This window comes from Rhea americana, unplaced genomic scaffold (assembly GCF_003343005.1).
Source record: "Rhea americana isolate MKP2758 unplaced genomic scaffold, rheAme1 scaffold_361, whole genome shotgun sequence".
Taxonomy (NCBI): Eukaryota; Metazoa; Chordata; class Aves; order Rheiformes; family Rheidae; genus Rhea; species Rhea americana.
The window spans coordinates 455,488-466,993 of NW_028186492.1; the positions used below are offsets into that span (position 1 = coordinate 455,488).

Genomic DNA, 11,506 nt, shown 5'->3' on the forward strand with positions numbered 1-11,506 from the left:
CGCCGGCGTGGGATTGCGTGCGGGGGGGGGGGGGGCGTTTCATGCGCCTGCGGAGCGTCGCACGTGCGTGACGTGCGTTGCACGCGGACGGGGTGCGTTGCACACATGTGCAGCCTGTTGCATGCGCATGGGGTGTGTTGCACACGGGCCGGGTTTTCCACATACGTACGGAGTGTGTCGCACACTCAGGGTGTGTGTTGCACATGTGCAGGGTGCGCTGGGCATTTTGCACACGTACAGAGTGTGTCRCGTGCACGTGGGGTGCATTGCGCACAGGCAGGGTGTTTCACACCCATACAGAGTGCGTCACACACAGGGAGTGTGTTGCACATGTGCGGGCTGTGTTACACACGTGCTGGGTGTTTCGCATGTGTACAGAGTGTGTAACACACACATGGGGTGTGTTGCACATGTACTGGGTGTTTCACACGTACGGAGTGTGTTGCACACATGCAGGGTGCTTTGCACACGTGTGGRGCATGTCGCGTGCACGTGGAGTGCGCTGCGCACAGGCAGTGTGCACCGCACACGCACTGTTTTGTGCACGTACAGAGTGTGTCACGCACATGGGGGGGGTGTTGCACACACACAGGATGTGTCGCACACAGGCGGGGCACGTTGCACACCACCTCCTCCCCCCCCCCGCTCTGGACACCCCCTTTCCTTGGCTTTTAAGACTCGCGACAATCTGGAGTAACTGGATTAGGGACTGGCCGTTCCCATCACGTTCCCCCCCCACCCCCTGGGGGGGCCCTCGGCGCGCGCGCTGGCGCTCTGCTTCCCTCCGCGCTTGCAGCACTGTCGCTCTTGTTTACTCTGCGGGGAAATAAATGAGACCGCAGATTTTTGCATTCTCCAGGCAGGCTATATTCGTCGCCTGGAATTGATGGGTTTTTTCTGCCCTTGGCCCTCTTCCCAGAAAAAGTAAATCATAAACAGAAGGAGAGTATTGGTGTCGTGCCCTGGGCATTAACCGACCCAGCGGAAAGCCCTCGGCTCGCAGCCCTTTCCTTGCAGCAGCCCCCTCCCCAGTTCGCAGGCCTGGTGAGAGCCCGTTGAAATTGGGTGTGAGCCCCACGCAGAGCATGCACCGGGTGGAAATCAGGTGTGAGCCCCACACAGAGCATGCACCAGGTGGAAATCAGGTGTGAGCCCCGCGCAGAGCATGCACCGGGTGGAAGTCAGGTGTGAGCCCCGTGCAGAGTGTGCACTAGGTGGAAATCAGGTGTGAGCCCCATGCAGAGCATGCACCAGGTGGAAATCCGGTGCGAGCTCCGTGCAGAGCATGTACTGTGTGGAAATCAGGTGTGAGCCCCGCGCAGAGCATGCACCGGGTGGAAGTCAGGTGTGAGCCCCGTGCAGAGTGTGCACTAGGTGGAAATCGGGTGTGAGCTCCATGCAGAGYGTGCAGTGGGTGGAAATTGGGTGCRAGCCCCRCGCRGGATGTGYGTTTTYGGCAGGGAGGCCAGCGGCCAAGGGGAGCACGTTAGTTTTTGCAAGAAAGCGGAGCGTCACAGTGAGCAGGTAGCACCGAGCATCSCCGGGCAGAGTCCGGACGGAGAGCGGGGTGGGGAGGGGATGTCGCCCCAGTCATCACAGGTGCAAGGAGCTGGGTGCTCCGCTTTGTGCTTGCCTGTGGTGGKGGGGGGGACACAAAACTGAAAAAAAAAACCCCAAAATCGAATAATAATCATAACTGCGCTCTCAAGTGCTTGGGTCCTTTTGCAGCTCCAACTACTATAAAATTAAATTAGTTCTGTTGCAGAAGCCTCCAGTGGCTTTTCCCCTTCTTCACCACCCTGTCTTGCAAAAATGAGGTGGTTTGGAAATGCGAGGAGCTCCCTGAAAACTCTGCTGGTAGCTTGCAGCAGGTTATTATTATTATTATTATTATTAATTTTAATTTTCCCGGGGGACGAAAGCGCCTCGGCAATCCGCCCTTAGGACTGCCCCAGGGTTTCATGCTGTGTTTGGCAAGGCGAAGCCTTAAACTTGAGGCCCAACATGCAAAAATAAAGCAAAAGCAAAAAAAAAAAAAAAGCATAAAAAAATAAAAAAAGGCGAATCGTTTTGGGAAGGGCTGGTGGGAGCGGGGCGGCCGCAGGAAATTGTGGCCCTCCAGTCTCAGCGGCTCTGCCCGACCGACTGCAGAAGTGGATGCAATGCATCTGTGTTTTAGATCCTATTTATTCAAAGTAACTTATGTTATTTATTTAGATACCATAGCGTGCCGTCTCCGTAATGCGTTCTCTCTCTTTCTCTCCCTCTCTCTCTTTTTTTTTATTTATTGAGCCAAACGGTGCCAAGTGCAGTTTACATTTATTACCTGTTACCATTTATTCTCAACGTTTCGGGTTTTTTTTTGGGGGGGGGGAATGCAGTATGATATTATTATTATTATTTTTTAAATGAACATAAACTCGGGCGTGCTGCTGTTACATACTCACGACAAAGTGGAAATAAAAGGAGGATTACGGTGATTTCCGGGCTCTTCTCATCTTTTGCTGATGGCGAGGGATGGCAGGGGGGAGAAACCACGTTCCCCCACCACCACCCKGGATGGGGAAATCAGCTTTGGGGCTGAGAGGAGCACGAGCTCGGCTTGCTTTTCCCCGATTTCCCCTGTTTGTGCCTAAAACCTCCATGCACAGTTGCAAAAGGCCCAAACTCATTCATTTGCTGCTGCAAAATGATGTTTTGGGTTTTTTTTCTCTTCATGAAGCCACTGCCTTGAGACGTTCCCGGGACGGGGGCAGCACCAGTGCAGGGCTGGGCTGCCTGGGCTATAGCAGTAATTTACCTTATTCCAGGTGCTACTGTATTTTGTGGGAAACGCAGCTTGGAAATCGTGGCCAAGTGCAGAAGGCAAATGCTTTTATTCCCCCCCCCCTTTCTTTTTCTCTTTTAAAGCTGCTGGAAATAGAGGCGCACGCATCCCCAGCCCTGAAACCCCTGCGCTGCGAAGCCAGCGCTGCCAGGGAGAAAAGCCACCAGGAGCCCTGGGGCTCCGGTCGCCAGCAGAAATTTGAGGTCATCACTCCCCGGCTGCTTGCCAGAGCTGGGAAAGAGCCAGGCGCATCCTAAAATCGGCCCGGGGCRCGATAAGCCCTTCTTGCTCCGGTGCCTTTAGGTGCCTTTAGAGGGAGCCTTTTTATTTTATTTATTTATTTWTTATTTTTTGCATTTGCRTTTGCATTTGTGGKTTTTTTTGTTGTTGTTGGGKTTTTTTTGCATTAAATATGTCYCATCCACAAGGATAAAAGTTGGGAATTTCCCCATTCTGCTCTGTCATCCTGCCCAGACAGGGCTCTTACCAGTGCAGCATTAGCCCCATTTCATGCCCATTAACCCCCCCCCCCAATTTAGCAGGTACACCTCCCTGCAACCTGTGTTAGCTCCGTGCAATGGATGTTCTCCCCATGCAATGGGTGTTATGCCCATGCGAGATGTGTTATCCCCGTTCAACATATTAGCTCCATGCAATGCGCATTAGCCCCCATTTAACAAGTATTATCCCAATTTAATGTCATCCGCATGTAACACGTGTTATCCCCATGYGACACGTTTTCCCATTTAATATGCGTTATCCCCATTTAACACGTGTTATCCCCATGCGACACGTGTTATCCCCATTTAACACCTTATCCCCATGTAACACGTTATCCCTGTGTAACACACATTATCCCCATTTAACATGTTATCCCCAGCTAATGTGTTAGCCCCATGCAACACACGTTATCCCCATGCAACCTGTGTGATTTAGCATGCGTTAGCCTCACACAACACGCGTTATTAACATGTTATCCCCGTGCCACACGCATTATCCCCATCTAACACGTGTTATCTCCGTTTAACACAATATCCCCAGGCAACATAGGTTATTACCCATTTAACACATGTTATGCCACGTAAGACACGTTACCCCCATTTAATACCCCACTACATCCCCTGGCAACACCTTGCACRTCCGAGCCGTCCACGTCCTTTAAAAGCATTTTCCCCAACCCYGGATCTGCTGAGAAAAATAAGAATTAAATCAGTGCCAGGCTGAAAGTCTTGTTGCCTCCCTGGTGGAGAATGGGTGCAAATTGCTGGGTTTGCAGGGAAAAATGGCTCATCACCCCCAAAACTAGTGATCCCAGCCTGCTGCCTCAGCTGGACAGCTGGGCAAGGGCTGAAAAAAAAAAAAAAAAAAAAAAAGATCTGTTTATATTTCCCCTCATGCCACCCAGATTCCTGACAGCCGTGGACGGCTCGTGGCCGAGTCAAGCATCGGCACGAAGCTCTGCTCTGTAAATATTTTATGAAGCATCTTTCGAGACTCATAAATCTTCATGCGTGTGTGTGTGTGCACGCGCGCGTGTGTGCGTGCGTGTGTGCATGCGCCAGAAACCAAGAAAGGCTGCAATCCTGCTGCTAGCCTGTCCAAAAAAAAAAAAAAGGAAAAAGGGATAAACTGAAGTTTTAATGACCAAATTGGATAAGGTTGCTTGGAAAATCTGACTCGTGCAAGAGCATTAAAGAAAGAGAAGGAAAACAAAGGTTGCAGGCAGCAGCTTGCAGCTGGGATGCTGAACCCGAGCTGGATGGTGGGGCTGGTTTTTTGGGGCATCCCCAAAGCTGGATGGCCACGGTTGTCCCTCTGGGTTTTGGATCAAGGGCAAAGAAACCCATCGCAGAAAGCCCTAAATAAAAGCAAAGCCAAGAGCACAGAGTTTGCAATTCTCCAAAACAGAAAAAGAAAGAATAAARCCACCCCCTGGGATAGTCCACTGGGATAAGACCATGTGTCCCTTCCCCTCTTCAACCACCTYGTTTCTAGACCAAAAATTGGACCTTTTGCTCTACCTACTTTGGGCCTGTTCCTGTTGTGRCCTCTCATTCATCTTACTCTTCCCCAAATCCTCTGCAGCTTTGCTCAATATCTTTTCTTAAAGTCATACTTATTTCTCTCTGGCCTGGATGGTGCTACCAAAACTGCAAAGCCCAGGAAGAATGATATACATTGCTTCAACTGCTGCTTGGGGACTTCCCATGCAGGAGAAGGAGGAAGCTCAGTGGTGCTTGGGCAATGGTGGAGGAAACAAGGTCTTCATTGTTTCATCCTCCCCATCTCAGCCTCATYGGACAAAGTGCTGAGCAGACTCCAAAGGCACTGGACTGCAGGCTCAGGAAGCTGGTGGTCAGTTGAGTTGATGGTGTTAGTTTGGTTGCCCTCATCCACCTGGGAGGAGAACCTCTGCTGTCATGAAGCCCTGGAGCCTGGAAGGCTCCAGTCGCTGTTTCCCCAGGCTTTGGGCGTATATGGATCCTTCCTCTTCCCTTCCCTGGCTGCAAAGCTCTGCTGAGCTTCTCCGACAGGTCCATGCCAGGGCTTGGCAGGATCTGAAAAGCCACTTGGCTGCCTGGCAGCAGAACCCCTAAAACCTGGTTTCCGACCCTGTTTTGCACCAAGAAAACCCCTTGGGAGCAGCAATTCCCTGGGAGCTGGGGACATTCCTTGCCTAAACCCTGCTGGGCCATTTCTTTGTGTTCTCAGACTGATTTCAACCTGTTTTGCTGTTTCTCTTCTCCCCCAAGCAGCTGCTTCGCAAGAYACGCACATAGACCAAAAAAAAATGGAATTTTTATGGAACAGAAGGCTAAGTCACCAGTAACACTCGGGAGCAACCATCTTGCTGAGGAGCTTTAAAATCATCTGTTGACGAGCTTGATAAAGCAGGTGATGGAACATGAGCTAGATGGTCTCCAAATGTCACTTCCCACCTCAACCATCCTGTGATTCTGTGAGCAGAGGGGCAAGGCAGGGCTCTTGTGCAAGGCCAGGAACATTGAACAGCCCGGGCCTCCTTCGTGCTTCAGATCTGAGGTGGCTAGGGTTAAAATACAAGTTTGGGAGCTGGGGGGCAAGAACATTTCAGCATCCCCCCTGCCCTGCATGGAGATTGTCTTCCTGCTGCTCTGGCCAGGCAGAAGGCTCGTGGGAGCGATGTCTCCCCATGCCGAAAAGTTTTTTTTTTCCCCCAGGAAAAGTCGCTTTCTGGTGTGGGCTCCCGCAGATCTCCATGCCCTGTCAGCAAGGTGCATGGACACAGACCCAACTCAGCCCTGGATCCTCCCCCCTAACCCCCTGGCCATGCTTGCCTGAAGCACAAACAACTCAGTAACTCCACTACCGCTCAGCGCGGTGGTGGCAAAAGAGCCGTCTCGGAGCGGAGGCTGTTTGGCGGAGCAAAGCTGGAAAGTATCTGAGGAGGAAAACAGAAAAAAAAAGGAAAAGAAAAGAAAAAAGCTATCCTGAAGGTAGCTGAGCTAATGCTGTTGATATTCCTGATATTCGCCCATTGGCAGATTTCCCACCGCCTTCGGAGATGCGATGCGGGGGTTTCCGCATGGGGAAATAGCCCAAGGGGCTACTTGTAGGAACGCAGGCTGAAAGTCCCGCACACGAGCTGGGAAGCCCGCAGCCCTTCGGGCGCTCTCCTTCGGTCCGAGTGCCTGCGCATGGGGCCATCTCCCACCGGCCACCGTGACGCTCCTTGTGCCGCTGCAGAGAAAAATAAATAAATAAACCCTCCGTGGTCCAGGGCTTCGCTGCAGCATTTCTAGCGGAGGGAGTGTATGGGGGGAGGGGAAGAAAACATGTCTTTCCACTTAAAAAAAAAAAAAAAAAAAAAAAAAAGGACTGCCTTTCAAATCGCTCCTCAACCATGTGATTTTACATGCTTTGGGTTGCCCTCATGTGAAAGATTCCAAATGCAATTTTTCCAGGCTCCCACGACGACAAGCCCTCAGCATTTGTTTTGGATTGTCCCCCGCTCTTGGCAGCCTTCAGCCACACTCCATGCCTTACCCTTCCTTGCATTGGGGATTTTTATTCAGGTTTTTTCTGGCAACTCAGGGGCTTCCTAAAGCAGCGGGTGGCTGGTGGGGAAGGGGGAGGGATTTTTCTTTCTTTTTTTTTCCCTTCCATGTAACGAATTTTGCTTCCATGCGGTCATTGCCAGCACCCTGGGGCAGCGCCATGTGCCGCGTGTGCCTCTTCCACCATCCACCTTACGAATTCGTCCGTCCGTCTGACTTCCCTAGCTGCCRCGGAAAGAGCAACAGCAGAGGCTTTCCGACTCGCTGCAGAACCGAAGGCGGCTGCTCGTGGCTGCAGACAGAGCCAAGCTAATTAAACCTCTTTAATTACATTGCCATGCGGTGGTTTGTCACTCCATTTGCTTTGCTGGGTGAGAACATTCATTCATTGCCAGCGCTCGAGGCATTCATGGAGGGGAATTTCAGCGTACCTGGAGTGCGTTTGCCTCCAGAGGACGTGGCTGATCCCAGGTCTGTCCTAAGGCACTACTGTTTKGGGCCAGTTTCCCTAGTTTCCCCAGTTGGAGATGCTGCAGGCCAAGGACTTTCCAAGCGTTTTTCAGAGCTGGCTCTGTCCTTCCCTGGCGGCAGGTAGCTTCTGCAGACCCGGGCCCCCTGCCCAAGAAAGGGGACCAAATACGCAGAAATGAGGGGTGACAGCAAAAAAAGGGGGAGGGATTGTAATAGATGAAGAAGGGAAAGGTGGTGGGCAGAAGGCCCAACGGGTGAAGAGGTAAAGGCCTCCACAATGGCCACCACCAGCACTCGAAGGTGCCTGTGGAAGGAGAGCATGGTGATGGGGAGCAGCTCTTGGAGGGCATGGGCTGAAGCTCATATTCCCGAAACGAGCAAAAGGCTTGGTCAAAGGAAAGAGATACAAGGCAGTAATGGAACTGCCGGTTTACTAGGCTATTTAATGCTCAAGACAAACTCCAAAAACATCAACAGTAAGCCAAAAGGAAAAGAAAGCAAACACAACGCAGCAAAGGGAGCATCTCCCTACTAACCAGAGCCCGAGGCCAGCCCTGGCCCAAGGCAACAAACACGAACCCAACAAGGCAGAGCTACACAAACCACTCAGATAGGTTGGGCACCACCTGGTACCGGGACTCCATCGTCTGCAGGAACTGACAGGCTCTACAGAGGTGGGTGGCCCAGCCGGCTGTGACCACAGGCTTCAGCCATTGCCGCCACTGGAAGTAGCGCTGGTATCTCTCAGCATCCTCATTCAGCTCCTGGAGGTATTGCGCCAGGTCCTGGGCACTGGGAAAGTCGTCAACATGGATGAAGGCATCAGGGGGCAGAAAGCGCTCGTAGTTGTGCCGAGGTGGTCCGAGGACAACGGGAACGGTGCCAGCACTCAAGGCATTCCTCCAGACCTTCTCGGTAATGTAGTCTTCATGCTGCGAGTTCTCAAAGGCCAGGTAGAACTTATACTGGGCCACGGTRGACAGGAGCTGGTCCTGGGCCAGGGGCCGATGATGCTGGCCGTAGATGTCCACAGCAATGTGCTGCTTCAGCTGCTGGTAGTACTTCACCCGGCRCGAGTCTGCCCGCCAGTTGCTGACCACCCACGCCACCAGCTTGGCCTTGGGTGGGATGCTGAAGGGCTGTGGCTGGTGGAGGAGCTGCAGCTCCCCGTAGGGGCTGAAGATGTCCGAGTCCCTCCGGTAGGACATGGTCAGGTTGAAGATGTCGTTCATGGCGCCCAAGTTGGCTGAGTGACTGGGGGACTCCAGGTTGAACCAGATCCAGCGCTGGGATGGTGCCCGTGGGCCCTGCGGCAGCCGCTTGCGGCTAGCGCAGATGTCCTTGTGGTGCATGATGACGACGTCGGCCACCGGGTACCAGCTGTGGTTGGTGGTGAAGCGGCAGTCGGGGATGCCGTGGAGCKCTGAGCACTTCCATGGCTGGAAGTGCTGCCCGTAGGGCCAGCTCCACAGCATCAGCAGCAGCGGGGCCCGTGCCTGCGCTGGCACCGTGGCGGCGGTGGCATCCCACCCTGGCATGGCCCGGCATGCCGCCGGCACTGGCCAACGGTGCCACGTGTAGGCGAGGAGGCAGAAGGCCGTGGCGAGGCCGGCAAGCAGGGCAGCGAGGTGGCGGCGGCCGCCTGGTGCCTTTTCCCGAGCGGGCTCCATGCGGGGCGCCGGCAGGCCCCGCGGTGCGGCGCCAGGCCAGCAGGGCCTCAGCAGGCCCCGGCAGCCGTCCCGCCCCGTGCCCCGTCCCCGCCCCAGCAGCTGTCGCCTTACACCCTTTCCCAACAGCTTGAAAGCATACATATATATATATATTTTATATACAAATATATATATATATATATGTATTTCCTGGCCACGTGGCAGTGGGGCAGTGGGGCATTATGCCGCGGTTTGTTCCTGGAAACTCTGACAACGACAGTGCCAGAAAGCGGCAGCTCTGTGTGGCCTCCGTGCAGCGCCTTTGTGTTTTGCTCTCCCCCGGAGGAAACCTCCCTTTTCCCAGGYGATAGCCTTTGCACCCTCTGCGGTCGTGCGCACCACTGAGTTGCCCTCTCGGTTTCGGGGCAACAGCGGCACTGGAGGCCAGTGTTCGAAGCTGACCGATGGCAGTCCAGCAGCAGCCAGGTGTCCTCGCCCAAATCTTGGTGGAGCAGGGGAACATTGCCCCCAGCTCGCCAGTGCTGCCTGTCACCTGGGACTGTCCACAGAGCTGCAGAAAATCATTTCTCCCTAATTCACCCCCATATCAGCGCAAGCCGTCTTGCACGAAACTGGTGTGAGCATTCCTGTGGCTGCTGGGGCAGGGTTAGAATCTGAACTCTCTCCAGCTACTACAGCACTAAAATTTTATAGAACTGTAAAGAGCAACTGGGCAAACAGAAGAAAAAGAAATCCACAAAGGGCAATTAAAATGCACTGCAGTGCTCAAGGCGGGAGCAGCAGCAATGTTAGCTGGCACATCGAGGGTAATGGCTAACAGAGGAGAGATACATGGCCTCATGGGCCAGCAAGACCAAGGGAGAGATGAGGACAACTATTATGCAATAAAAAAACCTCATGCCCCACTAACGTGATGCTCTCTGTTGAAGCAGCCAGTGAGCACATGTCCAACAAAGACCGGGCACAACAGTCCATCTGGATTCTCAAAAGTCCCTCAAAGCCTTGTTGAGAAACAGGGCACTCTCAGGAAGGTGCCAGCTAGGGAAGATGGAGAAGAGAGGAGAGGAAGCATTTGGATTTCTGAGTGAAGGATCTGGCCTTTGGCTTGTACCGACTAACGTATTCAAACAATGTGTGAAGCAGAGGGAGAAAAAAAAGAGGTAACGGAGGTTGCAGATGATAAGGGGCTCACAGCTGTAAAGCAAGCCTTGCAGAGGGGCCTTCTGCTACTGAGCAACGGTGAGTAAAAACACAGAGGCAATTCATGGTCAATATTCGTTAAAGAATGCTGAYGGAGAAAGTAATTGCATATCTACATGCATTGCTGGACTTTGAGATGATTTATCACACAGAAACGTCTTGAGGTTAGAACAAATCTTTGAAAACTTCAACTCAGGGCTCAGTAGTAGCTGGGGGGGGAAAAAGAAAAAAGAAAAAAAAAAGAATGTCCGGAGCCATAGGAAGGGAGTGCAAGTGCAGGAGAGCACCACTGCCATATGGTTCCCGTACGCTCCCCAGCTCCCAGCCCGAAAGTAGTGCAGGGTAACAGAAGGTGTGGAAAGGCTGCACGGGGAAAACAATTCAGTGAGATGGGGCTCCTCAACCTGGAGAAGAAGCAGTTTACAGGAATACAGGAGAAAGCTGAATAAGGGCCAGTCCTTCGGCATATTTTTTGCAACACCGGACCTGCAATACTGAAGCTGGAAGTCAGAGGTTCTCATGCCACGGGACACTCTTCCTCGAACCGATCGTGTCTCACCAACACAGGCAAAACCTAGCCTAGCACAACAAAGTGAAGAGTTTCTTGCCTGTTTAGCACCCTGCTGCGGCACCCCAAAGATGGTCAAAGGAGGGTCAGAGACAGAGCAAGGGCAGAAGTGGGGTGGTGGGGCTGGGAGGTAAAGCAGGAAGGGGCAAGACCGGTCCTTCCATCAGCAGCAGGTTGCCTCATGGCCTGGCCAACCCTTCCAGCCACGGCCTTGCAGAGTACAAAGTCCCTGAAGCAGACTTATGACACATATTCTTATTCCACCTACCCTCCCAACAATTTGTTTATACTCTCCAACATATGGAGTGATCCAGAATTGTTTGCAATTAATTAAAGAAACAAAAAGAGCATTTTGCAATGAGTTTCTCCAAAAGCCAGGCTGCAGCCTGCAAAACCTGATCAACAACAGAAAAAAACCCAGTGTACTACTCTCTCTGGTAGTCTATTATGCCATAAAACAAAGGCGTATAAAAATCTAATTGTTTCCTTGTCCCTGTTGATTTCAAAGCTCCTGTTGTCCCACCATTTTCACCAAGTTCAATCATCCTGTGAAACTACAACCCACCCCAAGGCCAACAAGATCAATATGCAGTTGAGAACTGAGCAAACAGCAGAGCTACACAAACCACTCAGACAGCTTGGGCACCACCTGGTACCGGGACTCCATCGTCTGCAGGAACTGACAGGCTCTACAGAGGTGGGTGGCCCAGCCGGCTGTGACCACAGGCTTCAG

General features: G+C 52.6%; 1 protein-coding gene across 2 annotated transcripts in view; it reads right to left on the bottom strand.

Moving 5' to 3' along the window:
* Nucleotides 1–7,928: 7,928 nt before the first annotated feature.
* The window catches only part of FUT3 (fucosyltransferase 3 (Lewis blood group)), a 4,575-nt gene continuing 997 nt past the window's right edge, over nucleotides 7,929–11,506 (bottom strand). Inside the window, exon 2 of one of the 2 annotated variants that reach the window (XM_085312364.1) lies at nucleotides 7,929–8,642. In XM_085312364.1, coding sequence (XP_085168490.1) covers nucleotides 7,929–8,642 — 714 coding nt within the window. Of the gene's footprint in view, nucleotides 9,006–11,506 lie in introns of those variants that run through there. The other variant, XM_085312365.1, reaches the window with a different exon arrangement.